The sequence below is a fragment of the Cariama cristata genome, unplaced genomic scaffold (assembly GCF_000690535.1).
Source record: "Cariama cristata isolate BGI_N322 unplaced genomic scaffold, ASM69053v1 scaffold1376, whole genome shotgun sequence".
NCBI classification, from domain to species: domain Eukaryota; kingdom Metazoa; phylum Chordata; class Aves; order Cariamiformes; family Cariamidae; genus Cariama; species Cariama cristata.
Genome location: NW_009620134.1, coordinates 1 through 23,340, shown reverse-complemented (window position 1 = coordinate 23,340; position 23,340 = coordinate 1). Strand labels below are relative to the sequence as shown.

The 23,340-nt window shown below is 44.1% G+C and overlaps 1 protein-coding gene across 1 annotated transcript in view; it reads left to right on the top strand.

Moving 5' to 3' along the window:
* LOC104162688 (discoidin, CUB and LCCL domain-containing protein 1-like) overlaps window positions 1-22,886 on the top strand; it is a gene marked incomplete at both ends in the record, with an annotated part of 35,016 nt that extends 12,130 nt beyond the window's left edge. The window contains 8 exons of the mRNA XM_009701484.1: window positions 1,746-1,958; window positions 12,240-12,377; window positions 12,935-12,986; window positions 13,740-13,812; window positions 15,533-15,666; window positions 20,490-20,530; window positions 21,817-22,032; window positions 22,746-22,886. Coding sequence (XP_009699786.1) covers window positions 1,746-1,958; window positions 12,240-12,377; window positions 12,935-12,986; window positions 13,740-13,812; window positions 15,533-15,666; window positions 20,490-20,530; window positions 21,817-22,032; window positions 22,746-22,886 — 1,008 coding nt within the window. The remainder of the gene's footprint in view (window positions 1-1,745; window positions 1,959-12,239; window positions 12,378-12,934; window positions 12,987-13,739; window positions 13,813-15,532; window positions 15,667-20,489; window positions 20,531-21,816; window positions 22,033-22,745) is intronic.
* Between the last annotated feature and the right edge of the window lie 454 nt (window positions 22,887-23,340).

Below are 23,340 nucleotides of genomic sequence, written 5' to 3'. Positions count from 1 at the left end.
CTGTGGAAAGTTTCCATTAAAAGATGATTTGCTCAAGAGGCCAGTTTGCCTTTCATCTTGAGTATTTTCCTGTGCATTCTTAAATCCTTAGTGCTTAGATGAAAAACTTGAACAACGGATGCTTTTTAAAGCACGTGAACAAGGAGATCCGAAAAAAACATATTTAATATGTTTTATGGTGATATGATTTTGGATCTATGTCTCCCATTCACCTCTATTCCAAGCATGAACCTGTGAAAAAATGTAATAGCAGGCAGCAAAGCTAGTAATAATGATAAAGCTTCAAAATAAATGCTGTTGGCTTGTGAAAAAGTGGTTGAGTAAGTTGGATGAAATGGCAGTGTCAAAATTTGATAACTTGGAGCTTATCTTTGCACCACCTGCTGCTTTCCCCCCAGCCCCCGGTATGGCACGTTTCTTTATCAACACTTCATTTCTAGTTGTTCATTTTTAAATAATCTTACCAAACCTTAAGTTTGTTTCTCCTAGTGGTTGTGGAAGGAAGTTCAGATAGTAATTCGAATGCACAGACCAAAACAATTTAACCAAAATATCCCCAAAAGTAAAATTTTGGGTAGTTAAAATGAACGTTGTGAATTCCCAGCTCTGCAGGATTCTTTATTTTATGAACACTTCTAGGACTGGCTTCGGTTTTGCAGCGATAAAGGGCAAGAGTCCACAAGACTCCTATGCAAAGAGTGCCTATGCCCCAGCTGACCTGAATCTGCGGACTGCCCGTTGCATGCCCATACCTATGGCACTAGTTCCACTGTCGCAATACTTTCCGTTATTTGGAAGATTCAGCAGAATGAAATGGCTTAAGCCGTAATACATACATTTTACCTTATGAGCACACTTTCAAATAATTCAGTAAAAATTGCCTCCTTCAGCGGCCAAGGTCTCTCATCTGATCCCTGCTTCCTTCCCCTCCATGGGGGCTTCTATTTTCCATGTCAGTCCCCACACCCCCAGGTATCTCCATCCGCCTTTTCCTGTTGTCAGACGTTCTGCCGCCGCTGCTCCTCCGATGCCTCTCCACCAAGGGAAGGCTCCAAAGCCAAGTGCCACAAAGCCACACTTGGAGGGCACCTACCCTCACCCCGTGAGCAAGGAGGCAGCGGCGGCACTCACATCTCCGGGCGTGCGACTGTGAAGTAGCCAACGTAGCGTTGACGATGCACATCCCACTTTTGAAGCCCTCTTGTGTCTTTGCCTTGTCCCCTGTGCTCTTTGTGTTGTGCGAGTGGCACAAGAAAACCAACGGGAAAGTAAAACGAGTCAGGTCCATGATAGTACGTAGTGAAATCCTGTCTGTGCTTTCATGTACGACTCAGTTACCCTCTCTCTGACGGCTCTTCCTATGGAAATAAAATGCGGAGCGACAATTGGGAGAAAACTATGTAAGGAAGAATCCTACCTATTACACGTGGAATTGCATCTTCAGGGTTTCAGTAGGGTTTGGCTGTAAAACAGAAAGCCAGAGAGACTGTTTGTACTCAGGACTGCCAAATACATCTTAGTTCATGAGTGTTTCCAACCCTCCTTTCTACTGCTTTGCAAGAGAAATGTGACTGTATTTTTGTTACCTGTGCTCTTAGAACAGCGTAACTGAGGTGGAGTATAACAAAACACTTTTAAAAAAGGTGGAAGCACACGTGAGATGATTATGCGGCCAATGTTTTCTTACACATTTTTTATTGAGGAATAGCTTTTGTTTCTCTTCCTTGTTTCTTCTCCTACTGCAGGGGATGGATGTGGGCACACAGTGATGTACCAAGACAGCGGGACCCTGGCATCCAAGAACTATCCTGGGACATACCCAAACTACACTCTTTGTGAAAAGAAAATCCAAGTGCCTCCGGGAAAACGCCTGATCTTAAAAATTGGAGACCTGGATATTGAATCACAGAAATGCGAATCCAGCTACCTTACCATCCAGAGCTCTTCAACATTGCATGGTATGTAAAAGATAAGGCAGTGGGCGGTGCATGAACCGGTAAAAATACGAGTAAAAGCCAGTTCAGCAAAATGCAAGAAATGTCAGCCTTTGTCCTTTCCTCCTCCTTTCCATACTCAAGTGTGTTGTTCTTGGCATTGGAGCCCGTTGCCCCGCACCCCGTGGGTGCTCTGCCAAGGCTGGGGGTGCTGCCACGCTGGGGGGCGGAGGGGTTGCCGGGGCCTCGGGGGCTTGTGCCCGGCTCTGGCCCGTCCACCCTGAGGGCTCTGCCCTCAGACCCGCGGAGATGTACTACTATGGCTTTGCTACAGCAAGTACCTGAACTACATCAGCCCTGTACCCTTCTTGGGTAGGGGAAGAGTTAGCTCACAAACTAGACAGAGACAAGGTGAGAAACTGGAGCCAACGATCCTGCCTGTCTCTCCTGCCTAGGCGGTTCAGGGCTCAGAGAGGAGATAACCTTTACTATTGCTAGCTGTTAGTCACTGATAACCTTTGCTAATGTACAGGCTTTAATACTCGCAGATATTAAACACGTGCAGCCAGCCTGCACTCCTGTAGGAGACTTGCACAGGAAGGTAAATGAGTAATCTGCTATAGCCGTGCGCTTAAAACAATCGTAACGACAACAGGATCCTCCCCAGGGAGAACCCGAGGCTTTCCTGAAATCAGTTTTCCCAACCAGTTGTTGCTGAAATTTTTGATCTGCTCTTTCTAGAAGAACCAAACTGGTTTTCAAGTCAGTGTGCCCTTTTTCAGAAGGCCAGTTTAAATCCAGGGCTGCAAGGAGTTCCACAATGCAGGAACAAGCTCATGAATTGACACTTCATAAAATTTTGCCTGCTGCCCTTCCGTCAGCTGAGGCTGAATGTGCTGTACGGGACTTAACGAGCAGAATGGATTCAATGGGAAAGGACGACGAAGAGATGAGCTGCGCAGAGCCTCCGCAGGGTTTCCAGCTCACCCAGCTCATCGCTGGGCTCAGTAAAGTGTGTGGTCCTCCTAAGATGAGGACTCATAAGATATCTTAGTAGTAAGGAGGGATGATTGCCTTTCATTCATGAGCAGGATAGGCCTATCGCTCATCTGGTAAGATAAGATCAAGTGAGGTATTCAAGCCTTGCTTGCAAACGGAGGTAAAGGTAATTATTGTTCTCGTGAGGGAGGTATTGCGTTTTGAAACAGCCTTCGCTAAGAGTGGGCAGTGGCATGTTGGTATCTAAGCCTGGCATACAGCTTGATTTGAGGCATAAGGAACATCTCTGTTCGTGTGTGCTGGGTTTTTTTTCTGTTGGTTACTTCATTTCAGAACTGTAAGTAATGAGTTGCAATCACCTGAAGCAGTCTGTCTGTACTTGGCAGTAAGAGAGAGGTGTTTAGTATTGCACTATCCTATCTTTGAATAATTTTTATTGATGCTATCTTGACATTTCTAATCAAAAGCTTTTCTAGGAAACAAGGATAAATAGATATGTTGTTTTCTGAAGTGACAAATGAAGCTTGGATGTTGTTTGAAATTCTGGCTCCTTACACATCAGCCTGAAGACATCTTCCCGTAGTTCAGTCCTGCAGTTACTCCACCTGCAAACACGGAATTCCTGCGTGTTATGCAATCAAATCCATACAATGAATTTCTTTAAAGTATTCCCACGCCCATTTTCAGACCTGATTGGTAACGCCTGACGCATATGGACTATAATTTGCATTCTCAGTAACGAATTGCACAGTTAGCAGATTTTGCTCATACCTGATTAACCAGGTTTTATGGCTTAGGCAGCCATACCATCTGTAATGGGTTTTGTAGCTCGCTGTAGACTTCCCCACCAGCATACCTACAGAAGCTCTGCTCTACACTCAGGTAAATCTGGGCAGAACAACAGCCTGGAAATAGTGCTACATGCATAAATGCATTCTATCGCTTGTGTTTTAAAAGACAAAAGAATTCACAGACGAGAATAGAGCTTCTCTAAGTCCATTGTTTCAATAGTTTTGCCGTAGCTCTGCGTTTTAAAATGCATTTACGTAAGCAAAAGAAGCTCTGTGAGTAAGCCCTGCTAAGTCCATTCGGTCTGTGAAGTCTCCTTTTAGGAAGTCGTTTCTGAGCCCAGATCTCCTCTTCGCAACCCTCCCCTCTCCACGAACATCTACAGGCAGGTTGACATCTTCCCTTTGGCCAAGAAGATACTGACCTTGGCCACCGAAATTCTTTCAGAGGATGACACAGAGTTGAAAAGATTTCGCAGCCACTGAAAACATCTGGGCAATTAAAAACTGATCTTTGCATGTTTTCTGTATTTGACCTGAGTTTAAAAAGGAAAACCTAAAAAGCTAAGTATGAAGGCTGGCAGTGTGAATATTACTCATGTTTCAAATTAGCCGAGCAGCCTTCGGTCTTTATTGAAGAGGTTGGCAATTATAAGACAATGAGGTCCAAAGGGAAGTATGTTTTAAATACCATGCTGGTCTCTTCAACTCTGCAGAAGTCAACAGAGTGACTGTCAGTATGCGTACAAACGTCTCTTGAGGAGTGTATCATCTGAAGCTTGGAAAACTGGTCAGAGGCAAAACACCAGATTATGCGCGTAAATATAAAAGTAGTGTAAACAAGTCTTCAGGTGACAAAGAATTGTTTCCCTTTCAGATTTCTCCCACACATTGTCCTTACATTTAACTGTGATTCATTCATCATTATAACCTTCTGCTGGGTTTCATGCAAGAGAGCAAGGAGTAATTCAATTCATGTTTGGGGTATTTATGTTCCACGCAGTAAGAGGAAGATGTAATATGCAAGTGAATGGATTAATTGATTCATGTTAGCCATAGTATTGATTTCTTCACTTTTCTAAGTCAGTGACTACAGATAAAACCACTTACATGCAAGTTTTCTTTAAGTTCAGGGCATTCCTCAAATTCTGTAGACTGATAGAGGAGTACTACGAATCTAATTCCTAGAAGAGCCCGTAGCGTTGTTGCGTATGCCGATCTCCTGGAGCCTCCCTGCTCAACTGGGACACAAACGTGACACCACAGTTCTTCTCGCTCTTGATACTGCTCAGCTTTGATGGACCTGTGAAGGCAGCCATTGCATTTAGGTTTCTCCAATATTGCAATCAAAAGATGGTCATTAAATAATCTTAACGAAGCTCTAGAACTGGAGAGAGAAAGTGGCTGAACACTATCTCTGGGTCATTACTTTGCAGGCTATTTTCTTCAGTGTTCACTGGAGGAAAGAACCTGTAGCAAGCCTTTTCTTTCAAACTGTTAGCTTTGGATCCAGACTTAGATGTGAAAATATTAATCACCAGTCGGGAAAGGTAGTCTCACACCAGGTTTGGTGAAACTGAGTCACCTTTGTCTGACAAACTTTTAAATATTAGCACAGATTCGCACGTGTTGTCTCTAGGAGAAATAAATAGATGGTTATGTTCTCTTTCAAAGGCATAGCTTTGCACTGGATGAAAATATGGGGTCTTTTTGTCTCAAAAAACGAATCTAGAATAAAAATTAATATGAAGGGTGATTTCACAGTGTAGACAAGGTGCAACCTCTACTGCAGTGCTTTTCTTCTCCAGTTAATTGCATTATCTGAGCATTTTAAAAATACTAAGCTCTGAATAAGCGCTTCTGATTTTTTAATTAGTTAAAGGGATATGTGAAAATAAGATTAACCATGTGCGGTGTGTCGTTCTCAAGAACAAAATTTGTACTACTTATGAAGGTGCAACATAAATGTTTGAAAAGTTCAACAGGAACCACTTCTAGTCAGCTTCTTTTCATGTCTTCATCAGATTTCTGTACCTCTTTTGACCCTTTTTTCTTGCTTTTTTCCCTCTCTTTCCCCAACTAGTGGCTTAGTATTTTTTCCCTTAATTTTGTGAGATGATCATCAGCCTTGACTGGAGAGAGAGATTAAAGAAGAGATAAGTGCCTGCTTACCTCTCCGTTCCCTTGCAGTCAGTAGGAGGTTGATGTGTTCCTCTGGGGTGGATGTCAGATCTGCTGAGTGACTAGTAATAATTTGGAGAGGTACTGCAGTTAACTTCTTGCATAATTTACAGCCGGTAACTAGCATGAAATAGAGAGAGAAATTACTGAAAATGCTTTCTCCTCCCCACACCCAGTCACTAAGGGTTGTTAGAGAAATTGTGCATTTACTCATGTGTCTGACAGCTGCTGAGAGAGTGTGTACATGTGTGTGTGCACACACGTGTGTGTGTGCACATGTGTGTGCGCGGGTGTGCCGGAGAACTGAGTGCCTTCGGATGTCTCCTACCTGTCATTATGACCTGAGGGGATTCATCGAACCAGTCTTTCCTTATTATGTATTGTGATAAACGTCTTGCTTGAAAGGGTGCGTCCAGCTTTCTTTTTTGCCCTTCAAAGGAAACTTGTTATTACAGTATTGTTTCTGGTATTTCAGGAAATCCAGGGAAATGCCCAGACAAGTTCTTGCAGAAGATCAAGTTGAGCACTTTCTTAGCAGTCAAAACTCTTCTAACAGTTGGGTTTCGCCTGGGTGGTTGCAGTATCCCGAGGTTTCAGCTTTGGAAAGATTTATGCAACAAAGAATGTCTGCGTTTGTTTTCTCAAATGAACTCTTTTTTCCCCTTAACTGCATAAAGTGTATGGTGTATTTTTCTGTGGTTTTCGTTAAGCAGCTGCGGTTCTTGACTAACAGTCCCTAACCATTGCTGTGCTCCTGTCTTTGGGGTTGGCTAAAGCCACAGCCGTGTCAGCAGTGGGGGATCTCACCTGAGGTCAAGTGGGCAGACCTACACCTGCGCAGGTGGCCCAGACCCTCCCTTTTTAAATTGCAATTACCTCTCCAGCCTGACTCTACTCGGACGCCTTTTTCTTTCCTTTATCACAGTCTTTGGCAACCCTTTGAAAATGCTAACTGAACGTTATATTTGTTTTTCCTAAAATGAGAAACGCTTACCGCGCAGCCCAAGGTCAGACTGTGTTGCACAGAGTTAAATATTGAATAACCGGGCTGTCTCGTCCTGACTACTCTGTCAACTCGTATCTGCTGAGTACTAACCACCACCTTCCCCACGTCCTGCAAAGGAGGACATAGAGCAGCACGTCTGGTGTCCTGGCATGTCCTTGCAGGGTGACCCTGGTCATCTCTCCTCTCCAGAGAGGAAGAGTTACTGCTTATGAAAGTGAAGCGTTTGTGTGAATGTGGGATGGAGATGAATTTCAAGAATGCAGATGTTTTTGTACAAATCCGTTCTGTTTTCGTGAGCTGTTTGTGAAAGGCTTGCACTCTGGCTGAGTTTTTAGCTCTGAAGTGGAGCAAGTATAATCCATGTTCATCACATCTCCCGTCCTTCCCCAGCTACTGAGATACTTCGGAATTGCTTTATTTGAGGAAAGGCTGCTGAACATAAGGATCACGATTTACAACATTGTTTTCCTCAAACAAATGAGTGAGTTAGGAAATAATAATCCTGGTGAGGCAGATCCATGGGATAGTTGCTACACATTGCTCACCAGCCATGGCTTAGTCTGCAAGTAAAGACAGAGAAAAGGGCAAAGATTCCCTGGTGAACAGAGGATGTCATGGGTTGATATCTGAACCGAGTTTCTGTAAGACCTCTGCTAATGCCGAAGTGCAGATTTCAAATGAAGTCGAGAAATTTGAAAGCAGAACGAGCATAGTGAACCAGACATGCAATAGCTAAAGAGGGAAATAATTGCTTTTAAAAGGAAGCAAAAGCATTTCAGAAGAGGCAGAAAGTATTAAGAACTGCAGAAACAAGCATGTAGGCATTGCCAGCTGGTGTGAGAGAAGAGTCCTCTAGGCACGGCGCTTCTTAGGGGAAGTAGAAAAAATAAAGGAACATTAATTCAACAAAGCAATCTCGGGAAATACGCCAGAGCCTGGTTGACAGTAGAAGTAAACTAGACCTCATAAAACCAGACAATGCTGTAAAGATCATCAGATTTGCAAAACAACACTGTTATGAAAAAGACAAAAGCAGTAGACTATTGCTAACATTTAAAAAATAAACAACGCGTAAAATCGTCTCCTCAGTCTCCACAGGAGCCAGCCAAAGGATATTCACGAGACAATTTACTGTGGATCTTGCAGGATGTTAACACCGCTTGGAGGCAGTGATTCCAAAATAAAAGTATTGCTTTTAAGCCACCTAAACCATACCAACAGATCAGAAGTTCTGGACGAAAGGCATTAAATGTTATTTTAATTATAGAGGATATTAAATTAGGTACATTTGAAATCGCTAGGCTCCTAATAGCTCTCCTGCAGAACTTAAAAAAAAATAAAAAAATTAAAGAATCTGGAGCGAACAGACGGAACCACAGTTGGGTCAACTCGTTAATGAGACATGGAAAGAAGAAAAGGCCCTGGCATCTAGATGTAGTAATACTGAAATATGGAGAACACCTACTCAGTAACGCATCTGTTTATTAAATCAAACTCTTTTCTTTGTTCTTAGTAAACAAACCAAATAATCTTGCCTACTTACCCCAGCAGAGCTCCAGCTGAGGCACTTTAACAGCAAACAGGGAGGGAGATCAGCATTCATGACTCGTTTTTCAAGCTGAACATGCCAAACAACCCACCTCCCAACTAACTTTAGAAGATGAAAAACTGATAACGTGATCTGGCAGTTCTCAAAAGAGATCTTAAAAAACTTTTGGCTTAGTCCCAGGTTTAGGAATTAAATGTTTATCCAGAGTCAAGTCCAAATGCTGCCGTAAAAGTTAACAGGACCCTATAAAAAAGTTTCTCATTTTCATACTAGACACAAACCAAGGCTTTCTCCATCATCCCTCCTCTCCACTATGGTTGTAGAGTATTCATATTGACAGCCTAGAGAAATCAATAAATCCTAGGCGGAATGGACAGAGAAGATGGGGAGCAGGTATGAGTTTTAAAAGTAGACGATAAAGTTGTATTTTTGTCACTTCAATTGCAAGTGGAAAATGCTGACTAGTAAATATAGTTTTCAGATGAAGTCTAATGGCTACAGATGCTGATTGGTTTTAATCTTCCAATGTCTATAAAATCTCACGATATATGTATTCAAGGTAAGTCAACGGAGAGCAGATCTACCGGGCGTTACTGTGTGCGCAGAAAGTGCATCTCGTCCAGGCACAGGAGGAGCGGCCACGCAGGGAGCGCGGAGGCCTGTCCTTTCTCCGCCTTACGGCGTGCACGGCCATGGAGGATGGCTGTATGGAAGTGCGTAGGGAAGAGTACACGCGGTTAAAAACAAAGACGTTATTGTTCTAAAGAAAATTAGAAAACAGATGAAAGCATAAAGTTCTCTCATCGGTCAAAGCAGAACCCAAAGAATTTACTTGACCCTGAATCAGTTATATTTTCTAAGCATTACTAGCTGTTCCCCTGGAGAATTTCTTGGAAGACCATCAATGTAAAATAAATTGATTAGGGGGAAAATGAGAATTTGAGGTTAAAAAGGCCACTCTGCAAAAACTTGGCAAAATGGAGAGAGGTGCTGCTAAACCTAAAACAATATTATCGGGTAAATCAAATCAGGAAGGTGCTTACACTGGTCATTTTAAACACAATAAGTGCTGAAAAGAGTGGAATAACATCTTTTCCTAAAAACAGACTGCACATCCCTCTAGTTCAGGGAGTAAAGAACCTCTAAACCAATTCGGTATCTGATCCGTTTCTCTAAGAACAGCAATAGAGGGGTGAGATAATGCCTATACCTTTTTCTAAACCCTACCTCTCGGTGCTCATTTCTGTATTTGATAGCATGGAAATAAATTCTGCTAGATCTCAGGCAAGTCTGAAGACCTGGCAGTGTAGTGCTGATATGGTATTACCTGAATTATTGAGAAGAAATGTGCTGAAATATTTTGCAAGGCTTCCTCAGCTTGCAACAAAAGAACAAGTGACTGGGTTGTGATATTAATAAGTGTCTCCTTCCAAATTATGCAGAAAACTGATAAACTTCCGGAAAATATTCCTTCCTTCCGTGTGTACTCTTTCTTGGTTCTATATCCTTTAAGATATTAATCCCAGGCCCCCTTAGTTTTGAGCTACCCATGGGGGTCTCTCGGTACACCAGGACTGCTCTTGGCAGAAGATAACCATAGCCTGATAACCCTTCTTGGATTTATTACTTAACAGCAGAAACTTGTCTTTAGGCATTGCATGCTGATTTCTTAAACTGATTATTTCTGAATTTTTGGCTTTCGTTTGGATTATACAACTCCATGAGTCTAGACTATTTTATTCTGTTTTATTTTATTTTATTTTATTGTTTTTGCTGATGACATGTGCGATTTGTTTGTATAATTATCCGGAACGTATGTAGACTTGCTGCTGGAGGAGACAGGTAGCCCTGATCCAGCCGGTGTGCGGTTGAGTGAATCAGGCGTCTAAATTACACCTACGGAGGAGACGGTAGGTCACTGCCAAGCGCTGCGAGGGAGAAAGGCAAAGAGCGCTCGTGAGAAAATATGTAGAGACAGTCCTTGAGAGAAGAGAAGGACTAAAGCTTTCTCAGGTGTTTTATTTGGAAGAAATGCAATGCCTCCCTGTCTTCTTCCCCATTCTCTCTCTCTCAAAAAAAAAAAAATCTCAGTTAGCACTTTACCTCTCCCACTGCAATCTGACACAAAAGACCTTCTCAAATAAATCACTCGTGCAGTTGTCTGGTATGACACAGTGTCAGATGCTGTCTTTTTGATAAGTTCCTTTCTGAAGCAATTTGTTTAACCCTTTTTATAGACATTGTTTTCTCTGACTAAGCCGTGAGTCATTTTCAACACATGAGTACTCCAGGGAAATGTCACACTCGCCGCTTCTTGCTCTGCTTACCTGGCTTTGCCGTACAATTTTTATAAGCCAAAAGACAGAGTTCCTCCTTTGGTTTGTCCCGTTCTGCTGATGAATGGTTGTCGGCGGCTCCGACTGGGCTATTCTGTAGGCTGATCTTATAGTTGTTATAAGGCCAAAGAAGTATTTGGGAAAGACCCTCCAAAAGTATCAAGCAAAATGAAGAAGCTCTTAGGAGCCCATTAGGAAGAGTAACGCTCATCAAATTTGTGTCATGCTGTGACTGTAATTTCTTCTATCTCAGAAGTCAGTTCCGAGTTGCCCTAAAGTAGTCACCACCAATAAAATGAGGTTGTCTCCGAAAAATCAAAAAGTGATCATTTTTCAACCCAAGGCCTTGATTTGGGACACAAAAACTGTCCTACATCTCAACAGAACAGATGGGCTGAGGGCTCGTAAAGGGTCTTGTTTGGTTTTTCTCTCGGGGAAAAAAAACCTGCCACTTTACAAAAATCTCTTCTTAGCAGTTTATATTGTAAGCATCCTCACAGATTCAAAAAAGCGTACCCAAACTGCTTTGGATTTTCTGTGTCATCTGTGCCTGAGGGCAGCCAGGGACAAGCGTTTGCACCCAGGTGTGGTGGCACAAGGCAAGAGCAAAGACGGTGGCAATCATCTCTAAAGAAAGCTCCCCTCGGGACCCAACTGCTGAAGAAGCAAATGTAATTATTAAGAGTCCCGGACATGCCGGCTGTCCCAAGAGAGGAGTGTCCCAAAGACTGTTCCCGTATACTGCAGTTGGTAGCTATAAACCCTTATCTAATTCAATGTAAGTGCAAGGCTCTTGTCTCCCTGTCCCACTCCCTTCATCTTCCCCTTTCTCTCCCTCTCTTCTTCGTTTAAAACTCAGAGAGGCTTGAACTGTATACTTCAGTGGTCTGATGATGTTTTTAACAGGAAAATAAGCAAATAATTTTTCCAAGTAAAGCGGTACTGCCGTGTAGTACAATTTGGCTTGTGGCACACAAGTCCTTGAAAACCTGGTACCCTGTTTGTGCTCTTCATCTTTCCCGAATGGCTGCTGTGCTACAGCAGCGGGAGCCGAACGTGTCTGGAGAGTTTATCCAGGGGACCCTGGGTCGATCCCTTGGATTGCCTTTGAATGTTCTGTTCTTTTCTCTAATGAGTTACTGCTGGTTGTAAGCATGCTGTACTTCAAAGGCCGAAGGGCATTAATCATTCTCTTAAGGCTTATGTGATGAGAGATGTGGAGGTTGGGATTGCTACCACGGAGAGACAATTGGATCCTGGCCACTCCTTGTCAGGGTAACTTTGGAGCTCTTACCCATAAAGGACTGAAGCCAAAGCCCTTTCGTCAACATTTGGATTGGTACTGAAGGAGAATGAGCGTGTTACAAAACTCTTTGCTAATCATGAGAATATTCCAGGCTGATTATGTCATCTAAGCTTTTGAAATCTTCTCTGTTCTGGCTGTAGGGCCGTACTGCGGTAACGTGATGCCCGTCCCCAAAGAAATCATTCTGGATAGCAATGAAGCGACTATTCACTTTGAGAGTGGATCCCACGTGTCAGGCCGAGGCTTTCTGTTGTCCTATGCCAGCAGTGATCACCCAGGTAAAGTGAAATACAAAAGTGGTAAGGGATCGCGGGCATAGTCCCCCATATTTAATTATCTTCTCTATACACATAGACTTTAGCCCAAATGTTTGGTCTTAAATATTTACAGATTAGCATGAACCGTGACATTTTTAATAGCATGCGTGCAAGAAGCAGTTGTAACATTAACCAGATATAATAGCTGCTGAAATCTTACGTAGACCATTTGCAATATGGGCCCAGTGAAAGAGAAAATCAGTACCTTGCCCTTGAAGGCTCCGCTGTATTCAGCATCTACCACACAGTGAGAGGATGAAGGGATAGGAGAGATTAAGATTTGATTCCTACATTTAATATTCTGGGCGTCTGTGCAACTTTGTTGAAGGTGTAAAACATAGGAAGAGTAGAAAAGGGAGATGAAAAGAATGAGGGACAACCATAGCTGTTACTTCTATCTAATAAAATTGTTCACGTATTATACAAAGATGTCTTTAAATGTATTTTCACGTTTAGCCAAATATTTGCCTGTATTTCTACATCCTGCACGGAGATTGACGTTTGTAAACTTTTCACAGATCTCATCACATGTTTGGAACGAGCAAACCACTACACCAAGGCGGAATACAGGTAAGGAGGGCTTGCAGCTCTCCGCGCTCTGCCTTGCTTTGCTGTATCTGCCATCTGGTCCAACTGTCAGAAAATGTCATATAAGGCAGGTACAGGCTTGGCTTTCTGGAGAAGTGAATTTTTTTGAGCTCTGATGCTGTAATAGTCCAAGGTCTGGTTGTGAGAGGCAGTAGTGGAGAATGGAAGTCTGCAGCCCAGAAAAATGAGGGAATGGAGTTAGAGAGCTCCCAGCAATTCTCATTAGGGCATACATATACATGGTGTATGTACAAAGGGTTTCCACTTTGAAATTCAAAGTAGCCTCCGATTCCCGTGCTTCTCCTGAGAGCAGATCATATCCTAGCTGATACCAGATTATCTGAGGACAAGCTATAATTTCTTGGTTCCTTGAACTTTGTGATAAGATTTGAAATGGTAATAAATCGTGCTCTTCTCGCGGCTGTCTGGGTGTGCGCGCAGGCTTCTTATCTGCGCTGTGCTGAAAACCCATGTGGTAGCATTTCTAGAACAAGAGAATTGAACAGAAATGCCCTTGCAAAACTGCTTTTCTGGTTCTTTGTGTGCTGCTGTGTGCGGTGCGCTCAGGAGCCCGAGGACCCACTCCTTTACCTCCCAGAGCCACCGACAGGGCCGCGGCCAGAGCTCACTGCTAAAATAGTTATTGGTTTGAGAGCCTTTCTTTTGGACGAGTTTGTTTCTGTGTATGGTCACTACCGTTCGTACTTTAAACAAGCCTCTCTTCTCTCACTACAGCAGGTACTGTCCTGCCGGCTGCAGAGACATAGCAGGTGACATTTCTGGGGATATCGGAGAAGGATACAGGGATGTAAGTACACAGGATAATGAGGGGAAATTTATAAAGACAGGAGAGAGAAGCGTAGCGTAACTTGGTTTCACCTTTTGCTGCTTGACTTTTGTCAGTAATTCTTCCCAGCTGTGTTGGATATACCTTTGATTATCAGTCTATGAGTATGTTATCAGTACTTAAGCACACGGAGACACTTTTCAAACAGACCAATCAATTGTGCGAGAACAAAGTCCGCTGGTTGTCAAATACACCTACGGACTTGTGGTTTCTGGCTTTCTGGAAAAGCCCTGTGTAGGGTTTGTCCCTCTTGAGGCAGTGCTCATCGATGTCCTAAATGTTCCTACGACTTAAGCTTTTACTTGTTTGGAGTCCACGTGCGTTTCTTTTCTAGTCATTTCTTGTACAAAAAAAATACATTTCAGTAACATGCGGGTTTTCTTTAAGATTATGCCTGCAGCATCCCAGCAATCTGCTCCGAGATGAAATAAATATTATACACTGCCTAATCACAACCCAGTAACTACCAACCTCTTGGGTTGTTTTAACCGCTCGTTCTTTAAAGCACAGAAGTTGCCTGAGCGGTTGCGTTCATCGGCAGTTCCCATCGCAGCGCTCTGCCCTCCTGTGCCCCTCACCCCGGGCTCTCCTCCGGCCGTGCCTCTGAGACCGCGACGTCTCTCATGGTGGAGTAAGTTCAATCATACCGATGAAGTAAAATCCCACCCTACCGCAAATATAGCAGTTGCTGAGTTTGCAAAAAGTCAGCGTTCACGTTTAACCTGTTCATCCAGTTACTCGAGCACGCCGCTTGAGCCTGGAAAGCGGCAGAGCTGCAGAAACAAAGCAATGTCACGTTACATTCTCATTAGCCGGAGTTATTCCTGACTTTCCTTTGGGTGATTAGGAAAGAAAAGCAGCACATGGCATGACCTCATGCAGATCTTATCTGTGCTGGGGAATTTTTGAAAGAAATTTTTCTCTCCACTGTTAAGAGGGATTCAGCTTTTCTGATGGGAAGGACGTGCGGGGCTCTGTGTCCCCCGCCAGCCCTCCCATGGGGACAGCCCGGCACCCCAGTTAGCCCAGTTAGCCCAGGAGCCTAGCCCGAGCTGGGCCCTGGGAACCAGAGCGATCTCGGCCAGCAGCCCCCCGGAATGTCCCCCCTCCACCTTTCCACCGGCCCTTCTCTGCTCTGCCCTGGCCCACCGGTACCTTATGGCCACCTACTTGGCACACCACTTGTCCTGCTGGACTTCCCAGCGTTAGCCCACCTGAGATGCTGGCAAATGGGCTGTTTAGCCCACCTGAGATGCTGGCAAACGGGCTGTACTTCAAACCCAGCTATGCGGTGACTCAAATCCTAAGGCTCACTAATAGGTAGGTCTGCCTTCAGGCAAGACCGTCAAGTAATTATCATTTTCTCTGTGCAAAGAAGAGTTGCCTTGCCTTTGACTTTGTTTTCCAGAGGAGTGACACAGTACTTATTCGGTTAAAATCTTACAGCACCTTCTCAGCAGCAGATTATTTGATTTTTCACTTGCAAAAAAAAAAAGGTGACTTTTGGAAACATACTTTTTTTTCCGGAGATTACTGTTCTTTCTGCCTCTTATTCCTCTTGAGCCTTTGCTGGATTTTATGAGCGCTAACACCTGTATACTGGTGACTTGGAAGTGAAAGCGCTAGCAGTTTGTCAGACTGATCCTCTGAGCTTTGCCTTCTGCCGGCTTCTGCCTTTCAGTCCTCGCTGCTGTGCAAGTCGGCGATACACGCAGGAGTCATCGCGGACGAGCTGGGCGGTCAGATCAGCGTCACCCAGCAGAAGGGCATCAGCCGATACGAAGGCGGTGTCGCCAACGGCATCCCCTCACAAGAGTGAGTACCAGTACTGCTGGCGTGAGTACCGGTACTGCTGGGGTGAGCACTGATACCACAGGGGTGAGTACCAGTACTGCCGACGTGAGTACTGGTACCGCGGGTGTGAGTACCGGTACCACTGGGGTGGGTATCAGCACTGCTGGCGTGAGTACTAGTACCACGGGGGTGAGTACTGGTACTGCTGGGGTGAGTACCGGTACTGCTGGGGTAAGTACCAGTACTGCCAGCGTGGCCGGCTCCAGGAGCAACCCCCAGGGCACAGCGCAATGCCCAGCTCAGCAGAAGCAGGTGGGGATGCTTTTTTTGGGGAAGAAAAGATGTTAGGTGTGGATTTAGGGGCTTTTGGGCTTTGTTTCTACCGCTTTATTAAAATGGTGTTGGCATTGGATATAGGAAAATGGTCCAAGTTTTCAGTGGCTTTATGCCATGTAAGTGGTATTTTCTTTTTTTTTTCCTTCTATTGCTTCCAAAATGTATTTGCAAATTACTTTGTTAGCAGATACATGAAAGTACGATGCTCTGCAACAAACACCTTTAATCGATGTGCTAATAAATCATGCTAAATTCATGTTAAAGTTTAAAAAAAGCTAGGCATAATGAATAAATAAAAAGTGCCGTTGAGCCGTTGGGGATTTAATGAACAACTTCTTAAACATTGTGCTTTTGACATGTTCAGAGTTTTTCTCTTTTAGAATATTTATAGCAAGGGTGTTATATTTACCACTTATCTTATGACTTTTAGCTGTACTGTTGTTGAGGTAGAAATAAATCCTCTAATCTCTATCCAGCACAGTAAGCCCTTCCAGCAACTGCCTCTGTCATTCCTATTGGTTTGTATTTTTTAATTTTCAAATGTTATCTGGATTTTACATGAGGCTTTTTTTTTTGTAGAAAGGAAAATCTCCCCAGTCCCATAGCTTACAAGAGCTAAGGAAATATGTCTTTTTTATACTTTTTTCCTCTTTTCCTCATGATTTCTCAACACCCTCCTGCCAATTTTACAGTCATGGTTTCCTTCATTAATGGAAAAAAAAAAAAAGCTTTCATTTGCTCTGTTGCTGTGCTTACATTTCAGCATGGATTGAAATGCTTTACGTGTAATGGCACTGGGGTATACAAAGCCAGGTAGCGTGTAGGCCATTAGCAAAGGCCTGTAAAGCCTAACTATTTTCTGTTTTTCTTGAAAGTTAATTGCCAAAGAAAATTAATATAAACTTGTCTCAAGCAAAGCAGGACTGAGAGCTCAGCTCAGGCACCAAGCTGCTCCATAAAACAAATACTACAAATTCTTTCCATCACACACGCCAGATTAGTAAAACCCTAAATTAAATGTTTTGTGCCTTATCTAAAGATGTTACAGCACCATTTACATACATTCGTATGTTCGTGATCCTTGGGAATCCCAGCAGGAGTCACTCAGGCGGTAGCACATAAAATGTTATAATGAAAGGCAGCTGGGATTCCCGTTTGTCTTTTTTTTCACAGTACACGAGGTAGTGGGCTATGAGGGAAGCGTGTCAGACAGCAAATGTACACGTGCGGGGGGAAAACACTGTTTGCATAATTAACCCATCGCCCTAACTGCCAAGCGTCCTTTCAACGTTGCTATTCACAAAATACCCTATACGTTTCACGTGAGTAAGAGAAGTACCCCCAGAGACGCAAACTTGTCTCTATTGCATCAAGTGGGAGAACCCCCCTTTACGTGAACGTGGGCTCCCAGGGTGCCCCTCGGGGTCAGCCCGCTCCGTGGGGGGCCCCGAGAGCCCACCCGAAGGAGGAGCACAGCCCCCTTCGCTCTCCTGCGTACCGGGGCAGACCAAGGCACGCCTCGAGCATGGTGCGCATCTCGAAGCGACTGAATTGCCCCGCGGAGACAACCGTCATTTTCTACAGAGTATAGAGCGAGCCGTAGGTAAATGGGCTCAGGCTGGGTCAGATGCCTGCGAAGTGGATGGCACGGATTTTGAGAAAAATGGGAGCGTGAGCACGGCATTTCCTGGGATGCTCCTGCTGCTCCTGGCAGCTGGGACAACCCCGGGAGCAGACGAACGGCTGGTGTGAGCCCGTTATCCCAGGAGAGGGCAACTGGAGGATGCAGGGAAATCCTTTTATTTCGAAACATGAAAAATAGAAACAGTGGCCCTATTTACTAAGGAAGTGAATCAATACATTTCATGGTTTAAAAAGACTTCTAGAAGAGGTATTTCCAAAAGTGCATGGCTTCCCTGGCCTCGGGGTACCTACACGCTGCAAGAAATTCCTGCAGAGCAGCCAGTGCCGGCAAGAAAAAATTGCTGCTTGGACAGCAGTGCTTCAAGAGCTTTTTAGATGCCCTTAAATAAAACCTTATTCAAGTTTTTAAAATATCTCATTTATAGTGGATTTTAGTATTAAAGATTTAAATTATTTAGTGACTTGAGCCGAAATGGACCTCATCAAAAGTTGCTGCTGGAGTGCACCGAGCTGTTAAATAACCGCGTTGTGAGGTGAGGGTGGGGGTCATGGCCCGCAAGAGCTGACCTTGGCATCCCTGATGCCGTTTTCCCGTGTGCATGTGATGCTCCAGCATCTGCGAGGTTCCCAGTTCTCATGCTCCATGTGTGGACCTCCACCCACAAATGCTATAATGAAGATCTAGTGGCTGGATTTATTGGGCAGTTCTGATATATGGGGGTTTAACTTTGCACCGTGACCTGGCCTGTGACTGTACGCCTGCGCGCGTGAAATCATTTGTCTTTGAAAAGGCAAGAGACTGCGTGCTCGTGAATTGTGAAAGACGAGATTTGGGTTAACCAGCACTGCTTATAAAAAGCTTGCTTGAGACTGACTCTGGGAAAAAAAAAAAAAAAAAGTATTTGAGAGGCTACCAGAAATTTATTATGGGAAGCGGCATCCTTTTCTTCTCTTGCAGAGCTACCGGTGGTGCTGGTGAGGCAGGACCCTGAAGGTTGGCAGGAAAATGAGGAGCATGGGGTGATACCACCCCTTAAAGGACAAAGTGAAATTTGTGTGACAAATGCCACCTGTCACATTAGGAAACTGATGAATCGCCACTTACTGAATTAGTTTGTCCTCTTCAGTGACTTGCAGAATTACAGCAGAAATATTTCAGCTCGATTTCCTAGCTTTACAGACAGCAGTGCTAACCTCCTCCCTTTCTTCGCTGAAATTGCAGCCCTCTATTTGAAAGGGATCTGGGTGACTTTTTTATTACAAAGCTTTATCTCATAAATAAGTATTCAAGGAGTGCTGCGATTTCTGGTTTGAGTAGGTTTCTACTGATCGCCATAGGTGTTTATTTTCTTATTTTCTCTCAAAATGGATTGCTTTGCATTCACTAAGAAAGCCAAAATTGTTTTGACTGTCATGTCAAACTGGTTTGAAGCGAGCAGAGCACGTCTGATCGCCCCTGAGGATTGCCTGGGGGGGAAGATGTGGGAGGGAGGGCTTGAGTTTCTCCTTCGAGCTACTCCACCGCCTACATGCCCAAATAAATCAGCTCCCTCCCAGTGCTCTCCATCATCTCTGAAGGGCTTCGTTTGCCTGCAGTCATTAGTTTTCCTTCAATGACAGAAAGAGGCAGTGTTTTTATTGACCTTGACATGGGACCACTTTCCTATTCCCTGTTTGCAGGGGTCTGAAAATATCTAGCCGTGCACCCCGCTGTCGGCCCACGGACCGTACCCCGGGGCAGATGTTCCTTGGCCAACAACAAAGGGCAGCCTGAAAGGGAGCGGGCTTGATGCTTGCGTGCAGGAGGTGTTTTGCTGCTCGGTCACGTTGGCCAAGGCTGTTCAAAAGGGGCAAGTGATGCGTGCAGCTAATCGAAACGACGTTGAAGGGGTCAGATTTTTTTCAAGGAATCCAAACTAATTTCACATTAAAACCCGAGGCTTTTATTTTTACTAGGCAGCCAGTCAGAATCATCACTTCTGGAATGAAACCTCGGGGGGATCTTGTTGGGAATCAGCAAGTGGCTCCATGGGAGGCGAAGGAAAGCTCAGCTTTCCCCTTACAGTGGTGAACTTATCTTGTCCTGCACTGTGCAGGGTTGTACGGAGTGGCCCAAGAAATGGCTTTTCTCCTGAAGCAAAGCAGACCATGCCAGAAGGAGGAAGGAAAGGGGAGCCGTAGATGTGGTCCTGTTAATGGAGCAAAAAGAACCATTCCTGATGGGAGCTGTTGGTTGTGGTTACACCACAATCTGGTTCCCACCCAGATTAAAACGAGGAGTAGTTTTCATTCATTCTGCCTGTGATACACCCGTAGCCCACGCAGGAACGGCCAGAGCCGGCGTGGTTTAGTACACATCAAGCATAACTCTTTCGCGGTGCTTAAGGCTGGATTTTCTTCAAACTGGGTGTGGACTTAGACTAATGGACAGTCGTTGGTTTCAGTGAAGTTGCTCTAACTGAAGCTACTGTAGGTGAGAAGGGACCTGGGTCAGGGCCGGGTACCGCCAGTAGCTCCGGGCCCTTTGGGATGCTCCTCTGCGGCCGGGATGCGGGGCAGGCGGGGAAGCTCTCGCGCAGGGCACCGGGCTCTGCAGAGGAGACAAGCAGAGGGATGCAGCAAGAGTAACAGGCTGATGGGACGGGGAGTTGCTTTAAAGCATAAAAAAATGCTCAAAACCATTAAAAAAACCTGGTCTGAATTCAGTCGCGGTGAAAGATGCACAAGAGAGCTTTCCCGGGGGTCGGTAACCGGCCGGCCCAGTAAGTGCCTGTCTGGCCGGGGGCGTTTTGCTGGATAAATAGTGATTGTGAAACTGCACCTCACCTCCTGAAAGGCTCAATTACCTTTCTCTTTTCTTACAGTGGTTCGCTGTCAGATAAGCGGTTTATATTTACTTCAAATGGTAAGAATAATGGTTTTATTTTTAGCTATTCAAATGTTACCTTTTTATTTAAGTATTTCCTGTAAAAGTTTTGAAAAGTAATCGGGAGAGTGTCAGGCCGTGTCTAGGAAGGATATTTTAGGACGGTCAATTTTTTAAAATTGGCAAGTGAATAAAAAAAATGGAAGGGATGTGAAGTGAGCTAGAAAAAAAATACAGAATAGGAACAGGTCATATGCACATAGATGAGAAACAGCACTAGTATTCTGCTGTCACACTTCTGGTGCCAACACAGGAAAAATGGCAATCAGGTAATCCCATTTTTATGCACTTTAGGCAGCAGAAAATGAAAGCAGTTTTTTCGTCGAACATTTATAAATTCCATCCTCATTATACAAGAAGAGAACAAAAACATAGGAGAAATGAAAATATATTTACATTGCACTGATACGGAACGAGTTTTTGTTTACGACTTTCCAAGATGCAAAAGCATCTTTAATCTGTCAGGCTGTTCATTTGCATAAAACAGCAAAGAGGGGGGAAAAGTTCGCGCTCCTTCATTTGAACTATATTTCAGTTGTTTGAGATAAAAATCATTTACTATTACACTGAAAACTGTAGAGCACGTATAGGCCTTTGAAACTGCCAGAGAATTATTTTTAACTTCATTGAAACCTTATTCCACTGGCCTGTTTTCTCTGAAGAAACTTGATGTGCAAAAATTTTGCGGGTTCTTTGGTGGAGTTTGTAATCCTTACCTGCAGCTATTATCTTCGTGATATCACCTCCTGGCAGCAGTATCAAGGAGCTTCTCTAATGAGTAACTTTCCTAGCCTTAATTGCAGGTGAGAATCATGAAATATTTACAGTAAGGCGTTCCCTTCAGTACAGTGCCTTCATCTAAGAAACGTTTTGTAGAGCAAAATCAGTTAACGCCAATCTCAAAACATAAATATTATGTTTCAGAAGGAAAATTTAAAACTGTAAGAAGTCTTCACAGGAACGAGGCAAAACTGGGGAGATTAAAAACCAAAATGGCAAAAATAGCAGATGTAGTCAGGAGGTGTCATGTATGTAGGAGTTAAATTGGTAAAGGAGAGGGCCCGCAGCCCTCCGGTACGGGATCATCCGCTACGAATTGACTGGCAAACACCACAGCTCATGGATGGCATCAGGCTAGCACTAGATTAAGCAACATCTGACTTTTTGCTGTTGTGGGTGGTCTTCATATGTTGCTAGCCTAATATAAAAATATGCTGTGAAAACGCAAAATAACTCCTTCTGCCTGTCTGTGTGGGGACTCCCAGGCTGCAACAAATCGCTCAGTCTGGAAGAGGGATTCCTCTCCAAGAGCCAGGTTACTGCATCTTCCTTCTGGGAGGAGACCAACGAATTTGGGCAACTATTCCAGTGGTCTCCCGACAAGGCTTGGCTTCAAGTCCCAGGATTGGCTTGGGCCTCTAACCACAGCAGCAATCGGGAATGGCTGGAGATAGACCTGGGAGAGAAGAAGAGAATAACAGGTATGTCACTGCCGGGTGACCAGAAGCTGGGCTTTCAGCTGGAGAAGAAACTGCATGCAGCCGAAAAGCTAATAATGCACTAACGCAATGTTTCTTTCAGTAAATGTAATGAAATGTTCTGCGTTGAGGAATATTATTTTCCTATTTAAAAGATCATGGCTATTTACAAGACCGGTCTTCCTATAGGGATATAGGATTGAACTCAACTGTCATGCATGCCTGATCTGGGAACATGGTGTTGGGCTCCGAACAAAATACTTACACAGGGACCAATGGAGTCTGGATGGATGATAAATGATTGCTTAGGGTCTGTTAATGGTGCAGTTCTGGAATCAGTAAGAAACATTAAAGTCACAGCCTTTGAAACAACATCCCAGGGGGAAGAAACTCCTGTTTCCAACTCCTAGTTTAGTTGTAAGAATGTAAATTACAGTTGCTGCTGATATGGACTGTAATATCAAAAAGCCATTACTATTTTTGGATTCATTAATTTGGGCTCTGCTAAAAATTCCATTGCTCTAAATGCACAATTTAAAACCGATGTCTGTTCTTTACCCAACTTTTAAAGCCAATTCCAACATAATTTGAAAAATAAATTAAGACTTTGAAAGCAAAGTTCTCCGAACTGTTTCGGCTGCTGTGTTTGCATTTGAAAATGTTCCTTGAAAACAGACACCTAACAAATGAAAATGTACGTTGTATTTTGTTAAAAGGAATTAAGACCACCGGTTCTGGATCCACAACGCTGAATTTCAACTTTTACGTAAAGACCTTTACAATGAACTACAAAAACAGCAACTCGAAATGGAGAACGTACAAAGGGATTCTGAGCAATGAAGAAAAGGTAAGGGAAGGTGGGAGGGGGAGAACACCGAGCAGTAACGTGCGTGCTGCCGTGATGCTGAAGGGCAGGCTTTCACTGTCAAGAAAGATGAGGAGTTTCAGACTTGTCTAGACTTGGGTCGTCTTCACCAGTGTAATATATGGCCATGGAGTAGATAACGAGTTTGTTGAAACAAGGAAGTTACCCAGGGCTCGCTGAAGCTGTGAATCACACACAGGGAGGTATGTGTACCTCTGTATCCTTCTTTCAACAAAGTAGTGTAATTAGAGCTGTACAACAGGCTCTTTGAGCAAGTCCTTAGCTCAGCTCAGCGCTTGCCCGTGCTAGGAACGCCGTACCAGCGTGGATGCGTTGGTCGGTACGGCACCAGCAAAGCTGAGATTCAGCCTCAGATGCTCCAGGGTGGCCAACCCTCTCCCCCCCAAGAGAAGGAGCTGACTCAGGTTGAAGCCGAGTGCTGCCGG